The 17,129-nt window shown below is 44.1% G+C and overlaps 1 protein-coding gene across 2 annotated transcripts in view; it reads left to right on the top strand.

The window, feature by feature from the left end:
- ADAMTSL1 (ADAMTS like 1) overlaps positions 1–17,129 on the top strand; it is a 1,022,249-nt gene that overhangs the window by 235,159 nt on the left and 769,961 nt on the right. For both annotated transcript variants that reach the window (XM_040417238.1, XM_040417239.1), the window contains exon 2: positions 6,180–6,299. In XM_040417238.1, the coding sequence (XP_040273172.1) occupies positions 6,180–6,299 (120 nt within the window). The remainder of the gene's footprint in view (positions 1–6,179; positions 6,300–17,129) is intronic.

Raw genomic sequence — 17,129 nt, 5'->3', positions numbered from 1 at the left:
GCATATAATATATATTTGTACCCACTGCATCTTTTATACCTCGTACCTCAAATATCAGTATACTTTTGTATGTACTGTATACCTATACACACTGCATCAATTATACCTCATACCTCACATATCAGTACTTTGCTGTACATATATACTATATAGCTGTACACATTGCATATATTATACCTTGTAACTCTCACATCAGTACACTGTTGCATATACTATATATCTCTACACACTGGATCTATTATACCTTTTACCACATAAACATTAGCAACATGTGACCTGTGATGTCACACCTCCTTTTATCCACTCCATTCTACCTTCTACCAGAACATTCTCTCCCTTCAACTCCTGTCCTGCAAGTCCCAAACAGAGGTAAGACGTTTAAATTGCGACAATGCTGCTGCCAGTGGCGGGAAGGTTGTCAGGGGACAATAATGCTAGGTTTTTTGTACTTCATGGTGGTATTTATTTGGCTCTGTTGAGGAGATATTTTGTCCTGCAATATGGTATTTATATGCAGGCGCGGACATACCGCCTGTGCAGCTGGTTAAGCTGCACAGGGGCCCAGCAAGGGAGGGGGCCCATCCCAGTGCCAGCAGAGGCATTTTTTTTAATGTTATTATATTTTTCATTCGTTACCTCTGACAACTGGGTAACCTGGGCACCTTGGTGTGGAAGTCAGAGGGGGCAGAGTTTTTTTGGGGGAGAGCTAATTAGCACTTACTGCGAATCTGCTGCCCGTTTGTGTCTACACTCCATAGCTGAAGGACCTTCAATGACATCATAGTCATGTGATCTTTTCAGCAGTGGAAGTGGAGGTAGGACCTGTGATGAGGTCACCGTCATGTGACCAGTGCAGAAAGAGGCACCGCTCAGCAGTGGAGACCTATGATGCCATGGAATGAATATAAGTGCCAGAGAAATGCTGGGACATGTGGTTCTCCCCATTATACCTCCTCCCTGCTTAGTGGGAGGGAAATATGTTATTTAACTGGATATGGGACTGGATATTTTAGAAGACTGGAGGGTAAAAAGTGATGCTATTTATATGGGACTATGTGTTGGAGGGGGTGAAGTAGTGGATTTAAGTTATTTACATGGGACTGTATGTTATAGAGAACTGTACGGAAGAGAAGTTATTTATTTGGGACTGTAGGGAGAGGACTGGTGTTATTTACATGGGACTGCATGGTATAGAAGACTGAAGGGAGAAGAGTGAAGTTATTTACATGGGACTGCATGGTATAGAAGACTGTAAGGAAGATAGGTTATTTACATGGGACTGTATCATATAGAAGACTGGTGGGAGATGACTCGTGTTATTTACTGAGACTGCGTGGTATAGAAGACTGGAGGGAGAGGACGGGCATTATAATTTATGGGGGCACTACAGAGATGATTATAACTCCGGGGGGTATGGCAGGAGGTATTATAATTACAGGGGGCACTGCAGGAAACATTATAAATACTGTGGGCAGTGGTGGAGGGCATTACTACTACTGAGGGCTCTACAGAAGTGCCTTATAGATTATAAGAGGTGTCCTACAAGGAGGCCTTATTAGTACTGAGGGCACTGTAGGGAGCCTTATTACCACTGGGGATACTATTTGGGGGTGGCTTCCGCCTGGCAGTGAGCCCGGTGATGTCACTGGCAGTAATGGACATGCTTTAGCGCTGCCTTAGCCTGTAAAATGGCTAGGGCAGCGCTAAAGCCACCCATCAGTGCCGGTCTGTGTTGGGCCCATGTTTATATATGCCTGCATTATTGAGAAAAAAAAATGAATATTTGAATATATGCAAATGATCCTCTAGGAGCAACGGGGGTGTTACCATTGCACCTAGAGGCTCTGCTGTCTCTGCAACTGGCGCTCCCTGTCTACTCTGACAGGGTCTGGCAGTGAAAATGTCATCCCACCGTGCCATGTTAAAGTGCAGAGGGGGCGGCAGTTACAGAGGGAGCGGAGCCTCTAGGTATAATGGTAATGCCCCCCTTTGTATATAATAAAACATAATTTTTCTCAGCAATGTAGGCACATAAGAACATGGTACCAACACAGATGTCTTCAGCTGCCAAGTGCACACGTAACAGGTCAGTCCTTTAATTGTCCAAGTGTATGAGGGAATCCTGAGGGATAGCTGAAGGCCTAGGGAGCATTTTACCATCAGATTTGGACTTCATTGGGGGGGAGAAAGCTGGCACTAAAGTGCCTAGGGCAACATCAAGTCTAAATATGGACCTGGCTCCACAGCAGTAGCAGATGTAGTGTCAAACATCACACTGCTGGTCTGTGTATGAGGAGGAGCGGTGCGGCCAGGAATCTGCTGTTCTCCTCCTCCTACACAGACCAGCAGAGCAATGTGTGACACTACATCCCGCTACTGCTGTGGAGCACCAGCAGCTGAACTGTGATCATGAGGAACTAGGTGAGTATATTTTTTTAACTTCCTGTGAAGGGGGCACATATCTGACCATTACTACTGTGAGGGGGCACATATCTGGACATAACTACTATGTACTGGCACAAGGGGGGAATAATTACTATGTGGGGGCATTAAGGATGCTGGGTGTGTATAGTTATGCTTTGGGCAGAGTGACCTAGTATGAAAAGAATATACACTGCTCAAAAAAATAAAGGGAACACTTAAACAACACAATGTAACTCCAAGTCAATCACACTTCTGTGAAATCAAACTGTCCACTTAGGAAGCAACACTGAGTGACAATCAATTTCACATGCTGTTGTGCAAATGGGATAGACAACAGGTGGAAATTATAGGCAATTAGCAAGACACCCCCAATAAAGGAGTGGTTCTGCAGGTGGTCACCACAGGCCATTTCTCAGTTCCTATGCTTCCTGGCTGATGTTTTGGTCACTTTTGAATGCTGGTGGTGCTTTCACTCTAGTGGTAGCATGAGACGGAGTCTACAACCCACACAAGTGGCTCAGGCAGTGCAGCTTATCCAGGATGGCACATCAATGCGAGCTGTGGCAAGAAGGTTTGCTGTGTCTGTCAGTGTAGTGTCCAGAGCATGGAGGCGCTACCAGGAGATAGGCCAGTACATCAGGAGACGTGGAGGAGGCCGTAGTAGGGCAACAACCCAGCAGCAGGACCGCTACCTCCGCCTTTGTGCAAGGAGGAACAGGAGGAGCACTGCCAGAGCCCTGCAAAATGACCTCCAGCAGGCCACAAATGTGCATGTGTCTGCTCAAACGGTCAGAAACAGACTCCATGAGGGTGATATGAGGGCCCGACGTCCACAGGTGGGGGTTGTGCTTACAGCCCAACACCGTGCAGGACGTTTGGCATTTGCCAGAGAACACCAAGATTGGCAAATTCGCCACTGGCGCCCTGTGCTCTTCACAGATGAAAGCAGGTTGACACTGAGCACATGTGGCAGACGTGACAGAGTCTGGAGACGCCGTGGAGAACGTTCTGCTGCCTGCAACATCCTCCAGCATGACCGGTTTGGCATTGGGTCAGTAATGGTGTGGGGTGGCATTTCTTTGGAGGGCCGCACAGCCCTCCATGTGCTCGCCAGAGGTAGCCTGACTGCCATTAGGTACCGAGATGAGATCCTCAGACCCCTTGTGAGACCATATGCTGGTGCGGTTGGCCCTGGGTTCCTCCTAATGCAAGACAATGCTAGACCTCATGTGGCTGGAGTGTGTCAGCAGTTCCTGCAAGACGAAGGCATTTATGCTATGGACTGGCCCGCCCGTTCCCCAGACCTGAATCCAATTGAGCACATCTGGGACATCATGTCTCGCTCTATCCACCAACGTCACGTTGCACCACAGACTGTCCAGGAGTTGGCAGATGCTTTAGTCCAGGTCTGGGAGGAGATCCCTCAGTAGACCGTCCGCCACCTCATCAGGAGCATGCACAGGCGTTGTAGGGAGGTCATACAGACACGTGGAGGCCACACACACTACTGAGCCTCATTTTGACTTGTTTTAAGGACATTACATCAAAGTTGGATCAGCCTGTAGTGTGTTTTTCCACTTTAATTTTGAGTGTGACTCCAAATCCAGACCTCCATGGGTTGAAAAATTTGATTTCCATTTTTTTTTGTGTGTGTGATTTTGTTGTCAGCACATTCAACTATGTAAAGAACAAAGTATTTCAGAAGAATATTTAATTAACTCAGATCTAGGATGTGTTATTTTTGTGTTCCCTTTATTTTTTTGAGCAGTGTATATACATATTGTAAACATATTCACAAGATGTTTTTTATTTGCACATATATGTTTATATTTGCATGTATGGTTTGGGGCGGGGGCAGGTACTATGTTTATATTTGTATGTATGGTTTTGGGGGGGGCAGGTACATCCTTTGCTCAGGGGCTCTTTGCTGCCTGTGTCCTCCCCTGTTTATATGGCAAAGTTGTGAAGGTATTTAGGGCTACATGCTGGTATCAGATGCTGCTCGGAGGTATTTAGGGCTGTATGGTGGTATTAGACCCTGCTATGGAGGTATTTGAGCTTTATGATGGTATGTTCTGTTGGGGAGGCTAATGTATGTCTCTGACCGTGTGATTAGGTGTTCCACTTTTATTTTTTTTTATTTTTTTTATATATATTTATATATATTGCAGTTGCCTGCCCGTGTGTGAGAGGCTGCAGGCTCAATCACAGACAGTACTGTGTGCACACCATTCATATAGGGTGTCACAGTACCTTGCAGATAAAAGAAAGTCAATTTATTATTTAAAAATATATATATAATCGCAGTTGCCACACAGTGAGAGGCTGCAGGCTCACAGACTGTATTGTGTGCACACCATTCATACAGGGTGTCACAATACCTTGCAGATAAAACTAAAGTCAATTAATTTTTTCTCTGTAATAAATATAATCGCAGTTGCAAGCCAGTGAGTGTCTGGCCCACAGACTGTACTGTGGCCACTGGCCAGGCCACCACTCATACCGTTACACGGTGTCACAATACCTTGCAGATAAAACTAAAGTCAATAAATTTTTTCTCTGTAATAAATATAATCGCAGTTGCAAGCCAGTGAGTGTCTGGCCCACAGACTGTACTGTGGCCACTGGCCAGGCCACCACTCATACCGTTACAGGGTGTCACAATACCTTGCAGATAAGACTGGTGTTGTACGTGGCTGGGTGGAGGAAGAAACCTTCAATGACATCAACGGGACATGGCTAGCTTGGAATCCAACCTTGTGCAAATGGGGAGTTTGCGGTTGGGCAAATGGACTGTTTGCAGTGCATTAAAAGGGGAGTTTGGTCTGTCAATGTCTGTGAAGCGGGCGTAACCCTTATACTACCTGATCGATACAACATCATACCTGATCGTATACACACACTGGATGTTTTAAACCACGTTGTTCAAAAAAATTTAGGATTGTTAGGTGATTTATGCCCTTTATGGATTAAAACCCAACTCTGCGTCAACTATGTAATTTTCCATGGGAGTTTTGCCATGGATCCCCCTCCGGCATGCCACAGTCCAGGTGTTAGTCCCCTTGAAACAACTTTTCCATCACTACTGTGGCTAGAAAGAGTCCCTGTGGGTTTTAAAATTCGCCTGCCTATTGAAGTCTATGGCGGTTCGCCCGTTCGCGAACATTTGAGGAAATTTGCGTTCGCCGTTCGCGAACTGAAAATTTTATGTTCGCGACATCTCTAATGAGGAAGTGATTTCATCTCACCGCCTACAGACCTGGTGAAAGAGACTTCTTCTGGTGTTGTACTGCTTCAAAGGCTTTAGACCGAGTGTCCTGAGGCCTATGAGAGTAAACGGCGGGGATGGGAGGTGTTGGCTCCCGTGCCACATAACCTGAAGCAAGCTATGGCGCTGTCTCACTTGCGTGACAGGGGGCCTGGAGAGGGTCGAATGACAGGCTGGGAGCCACACACAATTGTGTGGTTTGCGTGGTGGTCAAGACCGCCACTGTGCAGATCTAAGTGTTTCCATGGTTATGAAGTACAAACAAATTTGTATTGTCCTGAAGCTATACTACCTACCATCTATCCCCTAATTTTTTGCTACCATACATTTTGGTAGGTTTTCAAGAAAAAGGGATGGATGCCTATAAAAGGGTTGTAAAGTTGGTCCTAATATTACTATTGTTGTTAATGATTTTCCTTAAACAAAACATACAGAGAAAATTTCTCAGTGTAAATGTTCTGAACATAATTTATTTTTTATTTTTTAGGTATTTAGTGAACATACCCAAGGAGCCGTGTTTCTTCATGAATTTCCTCTGATAAGAAGAGAAAGTCACCAGGATGATTTTTTAGCTGATCTGATGAATACTCATAAGATTGAAGACCCGGTAGGATGTTTTTTTAGATTAATCTATTGTATTGAAAGGGCTATATTGTACTGTTTAAATGAAAGAGCACACAAGTGTACCCCAACTGGTCAGTTTGAGTAGTACTGTATGATGCATGTTTAACAAGGCAGTAAATAAGTTGTGGAATCGGGACTCTGTGGAATTCTACTGTTCTTCTTGGTACAGTATTATGGCACATCCTGTATGATACTGATTTGTTCTAGTACATATATTAATGTACTTTTAATACGTTTAAGGGTCCATTCACACGTCCGCAATTTCGTTCCGCATTTTGCGGACCCATTCATTTCTATGGGGCAGCACGATGTGCTGCCCGGATCCGGAATTGTGGATCCGCACTTACGGGTCCGCAATTCCGATCCCGAAAAATATAGAACATGTCCTATTCTTGTCCGCAATTGCGGACAAGATTAGGCATTTTCTATTAAGTGCCGGCGATGTGCGGTCCGCAAAATGCGGAACGTACATCGCCGATGTCTGTGTTTTGCGGATCCGTGGATCCGCAAAACACACACGGACGTGTGAATGGACCCTAAGTTTGTACAGGGCTTTAACTAGAAATGTAGCTTCCCAGTTGATATCAGTCATGTAATGTTATAAATGAACAACCTTCTGTTATATGGAGGTCAAGAAGCTGCTATAGACCAAATTATTACCCTGCGGATTTGTACAGTTTAAAGTTATGCTTGTTTCATAATATTTTCTTTGCGGTCGTGGACACCAGCTAGGGGTCAGAACTCTGTTGCTGAAACGTTTCATTGTTATTTTGTAGTAAAATCCAGTTAAATTAAAGGAGCACTATGGGAATTGTGTGTCCACAGACAATTCATATAATATAGTATGTTGGCATGTATTTCATCCATTACTTAATTGCTTCCCTATTAAAACTATGGAGGAACGCCATGAACATTTAAGTCATGTATTTAATCTGTTGCCAAAAAGGTGTCATATAGTGTACCAGAAACATGATGAATTGCATTGATGGTTTGAGAAAACATATAACACATTGTTGGTGATATTTAGGTTATATTTGCATTTTTTGTACATTATGTAACATATAGTGTATAAATATACTAGGCTGTTTTCCAAGCCTAGCCATAGCAAAGGCTATCAATATTTGATTGGTGCAAGTCTGATTCCTGGAACCCCTGTGGGTGAGGGGACACATTGATGACCCATTCTTAAGAAATCTGGATTTCTAAAAAAAAAAAATAGCAGTGTTTTATACTTTTGTATTAGAATTGAGTAAATGACCTGTGAGACCTGTCTTGATTTCAAAATGAGGGGTCAGTTCAGGAAGCAAAGTGGAGAAAGCTCCATATTTCTGTAATAAGATATGCTACAAAGTTTCTTATAACTGTTCGTTCTATTGATTTATGGGAAAAATTGAAAGGATGATTAGTCTTTAAAGGCATTCTCTGGTATTTTTATAATCCTGGACTATCCTCATCCATATCTGGTACTCTGCATCCCGCAGATCAACTGTTGTGAAGAAGATGCAGTAGCCCCAGCGCAGAAAGTCACTTCATTGGGAGCAGCACTGCAGTAACAAGTTTTGTAGTTCCAGGGGTGGACTGGGAGCTTAAAGTGGCCTTGGAAAAAATACTAAGTGGCCACATTTTATAATTGGGTCCAAATTGATGGAAGGCAGCGCCAGCAATACCATATTGTGGCACATTATACCACCCCAACAGAACCAAATACCACAGTGCATCACAAAATACTGCCAGCAGTACAAGATACATACCCCAAAACTTTCACTGACCGGCCCCCCTGAGCATCGGCCCACAGGGATATTTCCCTGTAAGGTCTATGGCCAAGCCGCCCCTGTGTAGTTCCAGCATCGTAGCTACTGCAGAACAGCAGGTTGGTGTAGGTGCAGGGGTGTTGGCTGTAGACCAGATATTGATGACCTATCCTGAGAACAGGCCATCAATATACTGCCAGAAAACTCCTTTGGGATGATAAGGTAGCATACAGCCTGTTGTGCTCTAATTTGTATATTTAAAACATACATGTGTTAAGGGTGTTGCCACATTACGTCAACTCATAGGATAGGAGATAAGTCTCTGATCAGTGGGGATGTGACAGCTGGGGACCCACCAATCAATAGAACAGGGGCCTAATGCTCCCTGGTTGGAATGGATTGGTGGTCATTGTTGTGTACTGTTACTGCATTTAGCTCTCTGGGGCTACTGGTGATAGCCAAGTGCTTGTCTGCTGCTCCATTCTAAAAGGGTGGCTCCAAGTTATGAAAAAGACAGGACTATTATTTGCCGCCATGTGTATAACACTGGTTGTATTTTGTGCACTCATCGTGTAATTAATGAAGTGTTGCTAGAGTCAGTAAGTGGTATGTCTACAGGTGCCAGGAGGCAGTCTGTGTCACAGATTTAGCTTTGTGTTGTCTAGGAATTTGTTTCATGCAAATTTGATATGGATTACACATTCTGACAAGTGAAGACATTCCATGAAATACTCAGAAGCTTTTCCGAAGTGTGCAAGCGTGTCATTTTTCAGCATCCCTCAGTAACCCTCTGCCTGTGAAGAGTGACAGTGAGAAATTCTTTGGGATTTTGGCCGCTCGTTGGCGTGTGCTCACTTGAAATAGCTGTCTGCCTTCTTAGGAATGCAACCTACAGCCATTCTTGGCCCCGCTTTAGAAGTAGCTCAGCAAGTCTGTCAGATGTTACTAAATGGATAACAAGCCATTTTCACAACCAGGGCTTTTTTCTTATGTTGAATTAATTCAGATGGTATGATAATCCTTTTAAATCATTACAGCACTTCTGGTCATTAAATGGATGGAAGCTATACAGTATGTATAAATGATATATAAATACCTATGACCTCACGGACTGCATTTTTATTATTCCATATTAGTTTTGGTCAACAAAGACCTTCGTGTCACTTTTGACTCTTCATTTGAGTTTACAGTATATGCACTTCCTATTTTAGCTCAATATATATGTTCCAATATTATGTTATGTATATCCAACTTAAAGAAGGTGGGAAATATAAAGCTTCAAGCTGGTGTAGACTTAGAAAGAGAGGATGAAAGTCTCACCAGTGACGGTTCCTATCTACCCTGGACCTCTATGAATTGGATTCTTTCATTTTATTTAAAGCGGTTATGACAAGAGGGTGCACATATTACCTATAACTGGCTTAGGAACTACACAGTACAATCCATTGGGTTGTTAAATGTTGCATAGCACTGCCACCAAACACTAGAATCTGGCACAGTATACTATTGATTGTACCTATGTGATCAGGAGTGAAATACACACTGTAATATACACTACAACACAAAGATACAGTCCTGCTCTAATGGAGAAGATCAGAGAAACCGCTGATCTTTGCCATGTAACCCTATGAATGCTACAATTAGTCATGATTGCGACATTCAAAGGGAGAGCCTAAGGGGAAAAATGGAATATAAAAATACCAAAAAGATTATAGTAAAGGTTAAATAAAACTTTATGAAGTCCTAGTGTATTCTGATGTACGTAAGACATTGTAACATAAATTTAGAAAATAATTTATGATTTTTTCTGCATTTTTACCAAAATAAAAATTTATATAAATTAAATGCTAATGTGCATGCATCAAAAGGGGCATTCCAGAGTTTCTCAAGTGATGGCCTAGCCTCAGGATATACCATCAGTATCTGATCATCAGTGATCCGACACACATCCCTGCCCTGATTAGCTGTTCTAGAGTAGCTCCCACTTTGATGGGAGCAGCACTGCAGTAACCATTCCAACCATTACACAATGAACAGAGCTGTGCAGTTCCAAAGCAACAGCTACTGCATTACAGCTTTTGAGGGATACAGGATGTTGATGTAATACTGCAGACCTGGGGTACTACCAGGGCCGGCGTCATAACCCGGCATCCCCGGGCAAGTGCCGGGGCCCAATGCTCCTGGGGGGGCCCACTGTGCTGCTATGAGCACTTCCATCAATACAGATGGAAGCTCTCACTGCTGTCATTTCACATACGCAGTACCCTTTTGGTGGGCCCTCTGAGCTGCAGGGACTCAGGACACGCCCCCTCTACACAGGACACGCCCCCTCTACACAGGACACACGCTGCCTGAGGAGAGAGACCGCAGGGCTGGAGTTGGAGCAAAGCAGTGTGAACACAGTCTGTGAGTGAGTCTGCACTGTGACTGGCTCTTGTCTTGGCTGCTTCATTCTATTTAGTGGTTTTACTGCCTCATTAAGCAGTTTTCCTCCATGACACCTGCCCCCCCCCCCCCCATTCTGTCCTATCTCATCCTCATGGAGCCCCTGTGGTCTCCTTTCCTCCCTTATGTATCCAGAGCTCCTGTCCCACCCTCCGATCTCCTATTGCTGCCCTGCACAGACCTCCTGCCACTACTTGTATGAATCCCCCTCAGAGCCCCTTCCACCTACTTGCTGTGTCCACCCCTCCTGTCCATCCAGGGCCCCGGGCCCCTGTCTCACTCCTCTGCCTCTCATTATGGTGGCATCTGAACCGCATTCACCATAAGGACCTTCTAACGTCACAGGGTCATGTGACTGTGCCCCCCACCCCGTACTGTGCCCCTTTATACCCTGCATTGTGCCCTCCTACCACACCCTGTGCAGTGCCCATAGTCATTCCCTGTACTGTGCCCTCTACCCTTTTATCCGGTCACTGTATGGCGGTGTTATCACTATATGGCGGTGTTATCACTATATGGCGGTGGTATCCAATAACTGCATGGCCATAACTGTATCCCCTCCCTGCCCACACCACTTTTTTTAGACCTGGCATGAGCGGGAAAAGATACAGATTGCGGTGTTAAGGACCTTTGCGCCACATCTGTGTCAGAAATACGCCTAATATAGACGTATTTCTATATAATAAATGACCCCCTAATTGTATTATTATTCGGGGGTAGGGCTAATATCTTTATATTATATAGATTCTAGTGTATTATACTGTGCACTGTATTTCCCAGTAGAAAATGATCCTTGGGAAGCACAGTCCTCACCCCTGACCACCAGGACCAGGTAGCGCTCTGTCAGTACATGGCGGCCTCCCCTTTCCGCCACGCTGCTCCGCTGTGTACTGGTGGTTAGGGTACTTTCACACTTGCGTTTTTCTTTTCCGGCATAGAGTTCCGTCACAGGGGCTCTATACCGGAAAATAACTGATCAGGTATGTCCCCATGCATTCTGAATGGAGATTAATCCGTTCAGTTTGCATCAGGATGTCTTCAGTTCAGTCGTTTTGACTGATCAGGCAAAAGAGAAAACCGTAGCATGCTACGATTTTATCTCCGGCTAAAAAAACTGAAGACTTGCCTGAATGCCGGATCCGGCATTTTTTCCCATAGGAATGTATTAGTGCCGGATCCATCCTTCCGGTATGTGCATGCGCAGACTGAAAAAAAGGTGAAAAAATAAATGCCGGATCCGTTTTTGCCGGATCACACCGGAAAGACGGATCCGGCATTTCAATGCATTTTTTCGACTGATCAGGCATTTTTAAGACTGATCAGGATCCTGATCAGTCTTACTAATGCCATCAGTTAGCATACATTTTGCCTGATCCGGCAGGCAGTTCCGGCGACGGAACTGCTTGCCGGATCTCTCTGCCGCAAGTGTGAAAGTAGCCTTATTCTGACACTAGGGCTGGGTTCACATCCTATTTTTTTCATCCATTTAATGTATACCAAAAATGTCTGCGTTAACAGATGCCTCAGACTGATGCCGTACAGTGGCGTCCATTCACCATACAGTTCCATGGTAAAAAAAACATATACGTTGACGTATGCATTTTTTACTTGACTCTGCAGGATACAAAAACGTGGAGTGCTGCACATTTGTATACATCAAACCGATAGGAAAAACGTAATGTGAACACACATTGGGGGGGAGGGGGGCGTACTAAATTTCGCTGTGGGGCCCAGTCAGTTCTAGCTACATCACTGCACATCTCCTTCTCTCCTCCAGGCCTGGCTCACTGCTGCAGCGGGCCGCCGTAGAGAAGGAGCGCAGGGAGCTGCGGTTAGTGAATGACAGGACCACCAGCTCCCCTGCAATGATAGGTATGTGAGGCGGCCACTGGGGGGTCATTCATCACACTGTGAGGGCCCCTTACACAGTATAATGACTCCCAGTGCCCCCCATTTAGTATAATGATCCCCATTGACCCTCCATTTAGCATAATGATCACCAGAGCCCCCATTAAATATAATAACCCCTTGTGCCCCCTCCATACAGTATAACCCCCAGTGTGGGGGCGACTGGGGGTCATTATTCTGAATGGAGGGTCACTGTGGGGTCATTATACTGTGAGGGCCCTTTACATAGTATAATGACCCCCAGTGTCCCCCATTTAGTATAATGATCACCAATGACCCTACATTCAGTATAATCACCCCCAGAGCCGCCTCCATACAGTGTTCCCCCAGTGTGGGGGCTACTGGGGGTCATTATTCTAAATGGGGGCGACTGGGGGTTATTATTCTGAATGCAGGGCCACAGGTGGTCATTATACAGTGGGGGGGGGGGATTGGGGGTTCATTATACTGTGTGAAGGGCCACTAGTAGTCATTATACTGTGTGAAGGGCCACTAGTAGTCATTATACTGTATAGGGGCCACTGGGGGTCATTATACCGTGTAGGAGCCACAGGGGGACATGTCAATGTAAAAAAATGCCTCATGGGGGCCCACTGGGATTTATCGCCCAAGGGCCCACATGAACCTGGAGCCGGCCCTGGGTACTACCATTGTAAATGGTTTGTAGTGCAATGTCATCCTATACACTTTGTTCACCAGCAGATGAGGTGTGGTTGATATGGTTCCTCTCCTCTGGTAGGAGTGGGTTGGACTTCCTGCCAAAGGATGGACTAAGCGAGGTCATGTGGACCAAAGGCGGCTCATCTAGGAGGTGCTCATCACCCCAGAGAGACTGCAGGGTCCTAGTCTAAAGAACATTTGCGAACTATGGCGTATATCAGTGATTAAGCAATCAAGCTGTCAAGACTCCGCTGCAAGGTGGTGAGAAACACATTAAGACACCATCACCACAGTCCAGGACAGGCATAGCTAGAAGCCTGCATCATACAGTGGACACCTATAGCCACACGTGCCAGAGTAAAACCGTAAGGAAGGGAATACAGAGAGAGACATTGTCAGCTAGAAAACTTCTTTCTGTCATCTTCTGCTAGCCACTATACCTCATTATCCTGGATGAGAAATTGCACTTTGTATGAACTACTGGTGGATGTGCTGCTATTTGTTTTTTGCACTCAGCAAAGAAAGATGTTCTTTGTTCTACAATCTCTGCCTGGTTCCTTCCATTCACCTTTTTTCACTGCATCGAACCCCAGGGAGCAATGTCCTGAGGTAGGGCATAGTGACACAAAAACATCTCATCTGGGCCACTGCCACTCCCATCCTCTGCTTGTCAGGGGCTTGCTGTATTGACACCTGTAGATCAGTAACAGATGGCCTATCCTGAGGATAGGCCAAATCTTGTAAAATTCTGGAAAACCCATAAAAATTCATCTAACAAAAATACCAAAGCCTCGTTTACTTTTAAGAAAATATAATTGTTATTACTTCTGGAAGGCAAAGAGGCAAAATCAAAAAATGTGTCCTCAAGGACAAAACTAGTCCTGTTTTCAAGAGTTTAAAGGTAGAGATGCTGCACCACTAACACCTTGGCTATCACTAAACTTGAATCCAAAAATGCTTCTGATGTTTTAATTTAACATTGTTCTGTACATCATCTGTTTTCTATTTATATGCCCTGTTATTTATTATCTTATATCTTGCATTCATTTGTTCCCTCTGTAATAATGCAGCTTTGCTGATATTTCACAAGCCAATAAGTTCTTTGAATTTGTTTGAGACCTTGTGTTCATTGTGTTTTAGGTTATAATGTCTTCATTTTTATATCTAACTTCTGCCATTCTTGCCAAAACAATACGTGCTACACAGCAAAGTATATTATTTTCCTACTGTGTAAGGATACTTTCACACTTGCGGCAGGACGGATCCGACAGGCTGTTCACCATGTCCGTCCGCTATTTCGTCGTGCCGCTGGACCGCCGCTCTGTCCCCATTGACTATAATGGGGACGGGGGCGGAGCTCCGGCGCAGCACGGCGGTGCACGGTGAAAGCCGCCGGACTAAAAAGTCCTGCATGTCCGACTTTTTAGTCCGGCGGCCCCTGGAGTCAATGGGGACGGAGCGGCGGTCCGGCGGCACGGCGAAATAGCGGAAGGACGGATCCGACATGGTGAACAGCCTGTCGGATCCGTCCTGCCACAAGTGTGAAAGTAGCTTAAGGGTACTTTCACACTAGCGTTTTTCTTTTCCGGCATAGAGCTCCGTCACAGGGGCTCTATACCGGAAAAGAACTGATCAGTTTTATCCCCATGCATTCTGAATGGAAAGTAATCCGTTCAGGATGCATCAGGATGTCTTCAGTTCAGTCATTTTGACTGATCAGGCAAAAGAGAAAACCGCAGCATGCTACGGTTTTATCTCCGGCGGAAAAAACTGAAGACTTGCCTGAATGCCGGATCCGGCATTTTCCCTATTGGAATGTATTAGTGCCAGATCCGGCATTCAGAATACCGGAATGCCGGATCCGTCCTTCCGGTCTGCGCATGCACAGACTGAAAAAAATAAATGCCGGATCCGTTTTGCCGGATGACACCGGAAAGACGGATCCAGCATTTCAATGCATTTTTTCGACTGATCAGGCATTTTTAAGACGGAACTGCTTGCCGGATCTCTCTGCCGCAAGTGTGAAAGTACCCTTAGCTTTTTAAACAATATAAATGTATTGAAAAACAATAATGCAGTGCCCTTAGCATACTGTAAGTCTATATCTGGGGTTTTTAACAATTATTATTTCAGAGGATGCATTTTGTTTTTCAATCTACATTCTTTATGTGAGCTGTATAGACTATAAATGTTTTCATAGGAGTCCAATTAACCCATGCATGTTGCATGTGTAAGAAAAATGACGCACAACACATAGGACACACATAAAGGGGGTAATTTACTAATCAAAAATACGCCTAAATTAGGTGCATTCCAGGGGCAGATGGTGGCGCAACATTTAGTTGCGCTGCCATCTGTGACTTTTCCTCCGCTCACCCCAGGTCTAAAATTGTGGGTGTGGCGTGGGCAGGGAAGGGGTGGGCTGTTCTACATTTAGATCTGGCACTGGATGCGCCAAAGTTATGGAGAGGCCTGCACCTCTTCATAACTTTGGCGGAACCACCACCAGCTATGGGGTTTTATTAAGACTGGCGTCTAAAACGCAGGTATTAATAAATGTGGTCCAAAATATCTACACTAATGTTGCCATGTGTGATTTAAACCCATAATCTACTGAAACACTGTGCGACACACCAAATACTAGATCCCAATTCTGAATGGATCTTTTTCTGCATTTCACTATTAGACTAGGTTAACATCTGCAGCTGAGGTTCTGACAGGAACTTCCATTATAGATTTCTGCAAAAAAGCAAGGCAGAACACTCCTGCATGCTCCTGTATTTTATCTGACAGAATTAGTTATACCATAACGGAAACCAGATGGACCCAATAATAGGGTGGCGTTGGTGTCTGGTATATGGAGAAACCAGGGGCTTCCATTATTTTTCCATCCTCATGCCGAAACAGATAAATCAAAAAGTTCCACAGATGTGAACCTAGCTTACCTGTTACCTTTAACTAATGCAAAGAGAAGCCAAGGCAGGCACAAAGTAACCATGTATTTCCTTGAATGATTTTATTTAAAACTTCTGAATTCTCATCTATATAAAGGCTATGTCCAGGGTTCTCTGCACCCTTTTCAATTTCAGCTCCCTCCTGGTGTTCATGTGGCTCCCCTTGACCTGGCTTCTGAAGCCCCTAGTGATCAGATTCACTAGAAGATGCCACTGCAGTATTGTGCAATACATACATTGGGCAGGATGTAGTGGTTGCGAAGCATGGGACGCTTCTCTATGATGTCCATATGTCCTGTTTACAGACACCAAAGAATCCTATGGGTGTGGAAAGCTATATTCAGCCATGGTTACAGAAAATTGACGCTCTTTTATTGTAGGCTCATTTTGTCGGTTACAAAGCGCGGACATTCAATGTGATCAGTCTTAAGGTATACTAAGCAAGTAAGCATTAGTATAGAACCCCGCTCAAATAATACTCTTTTAGTTTTCTTTTTCTTTTTTCATTTTTAGTTTTCTTTTTCACTTTGTAAAATAAATTATTCAGAATCAGAACCATCTGAATACAGGATTTTATACCAATAAAGCCAACTCCCATGATTTTCATATCGTTCACTTGCGTATATGATGTTCCTCTCCCAAAAAGGAGAGAGCATGTGGATATAATTATAGATGTGCAGTCAAAGAGCAGTTACATTCAGTTTTTCTTTTTAGGGTAGTTACATCTGGAAATGATTCCTGCTTAATATTCATATTAGAGTTAAATTAATTTTCTAAAATTAGTTTTGGGTCCGATTTGTCCAAGTCGGTCAAGAAGTTCTATTTGGATACAATTGCTTTAAATTCCTAGAAAATCTCTGTCTATCTTGCTCGAACTCTCTCACTCTTGAAAAACCCTCCCAAGCTGAATCTCATGAAATTCTGATTCTAATGAATTTGAATTTCTTTAAAAAAAATTCTGATCTAATTTTGATTCTATAGATCCAATTCACTTATCTCTAATTCATATCTCTTTTTAGCATAAAGACAGTTTTTAACAGTCAGAAAAACAATAGATACTCACCTAATTTCAATGTATTTCACTCAACAAGTGAA

The sequence above is a fragment of the Bufo bufo genome, chromosome 2 (assembly GCF_905171765.1).
Source record: "Bufo bufo chromosome 2, aBufBuf1.1, whole genome shotgun sequence".
Lineage (NCBI taxonomy): Eukaryota > Metazoa > Chordata > Amphibia > Anura > Bufonidae > Bufo > Bufo bufo.
This window is presented reverse-complemented; position numbering and strand designations above follow the sequence as displayed.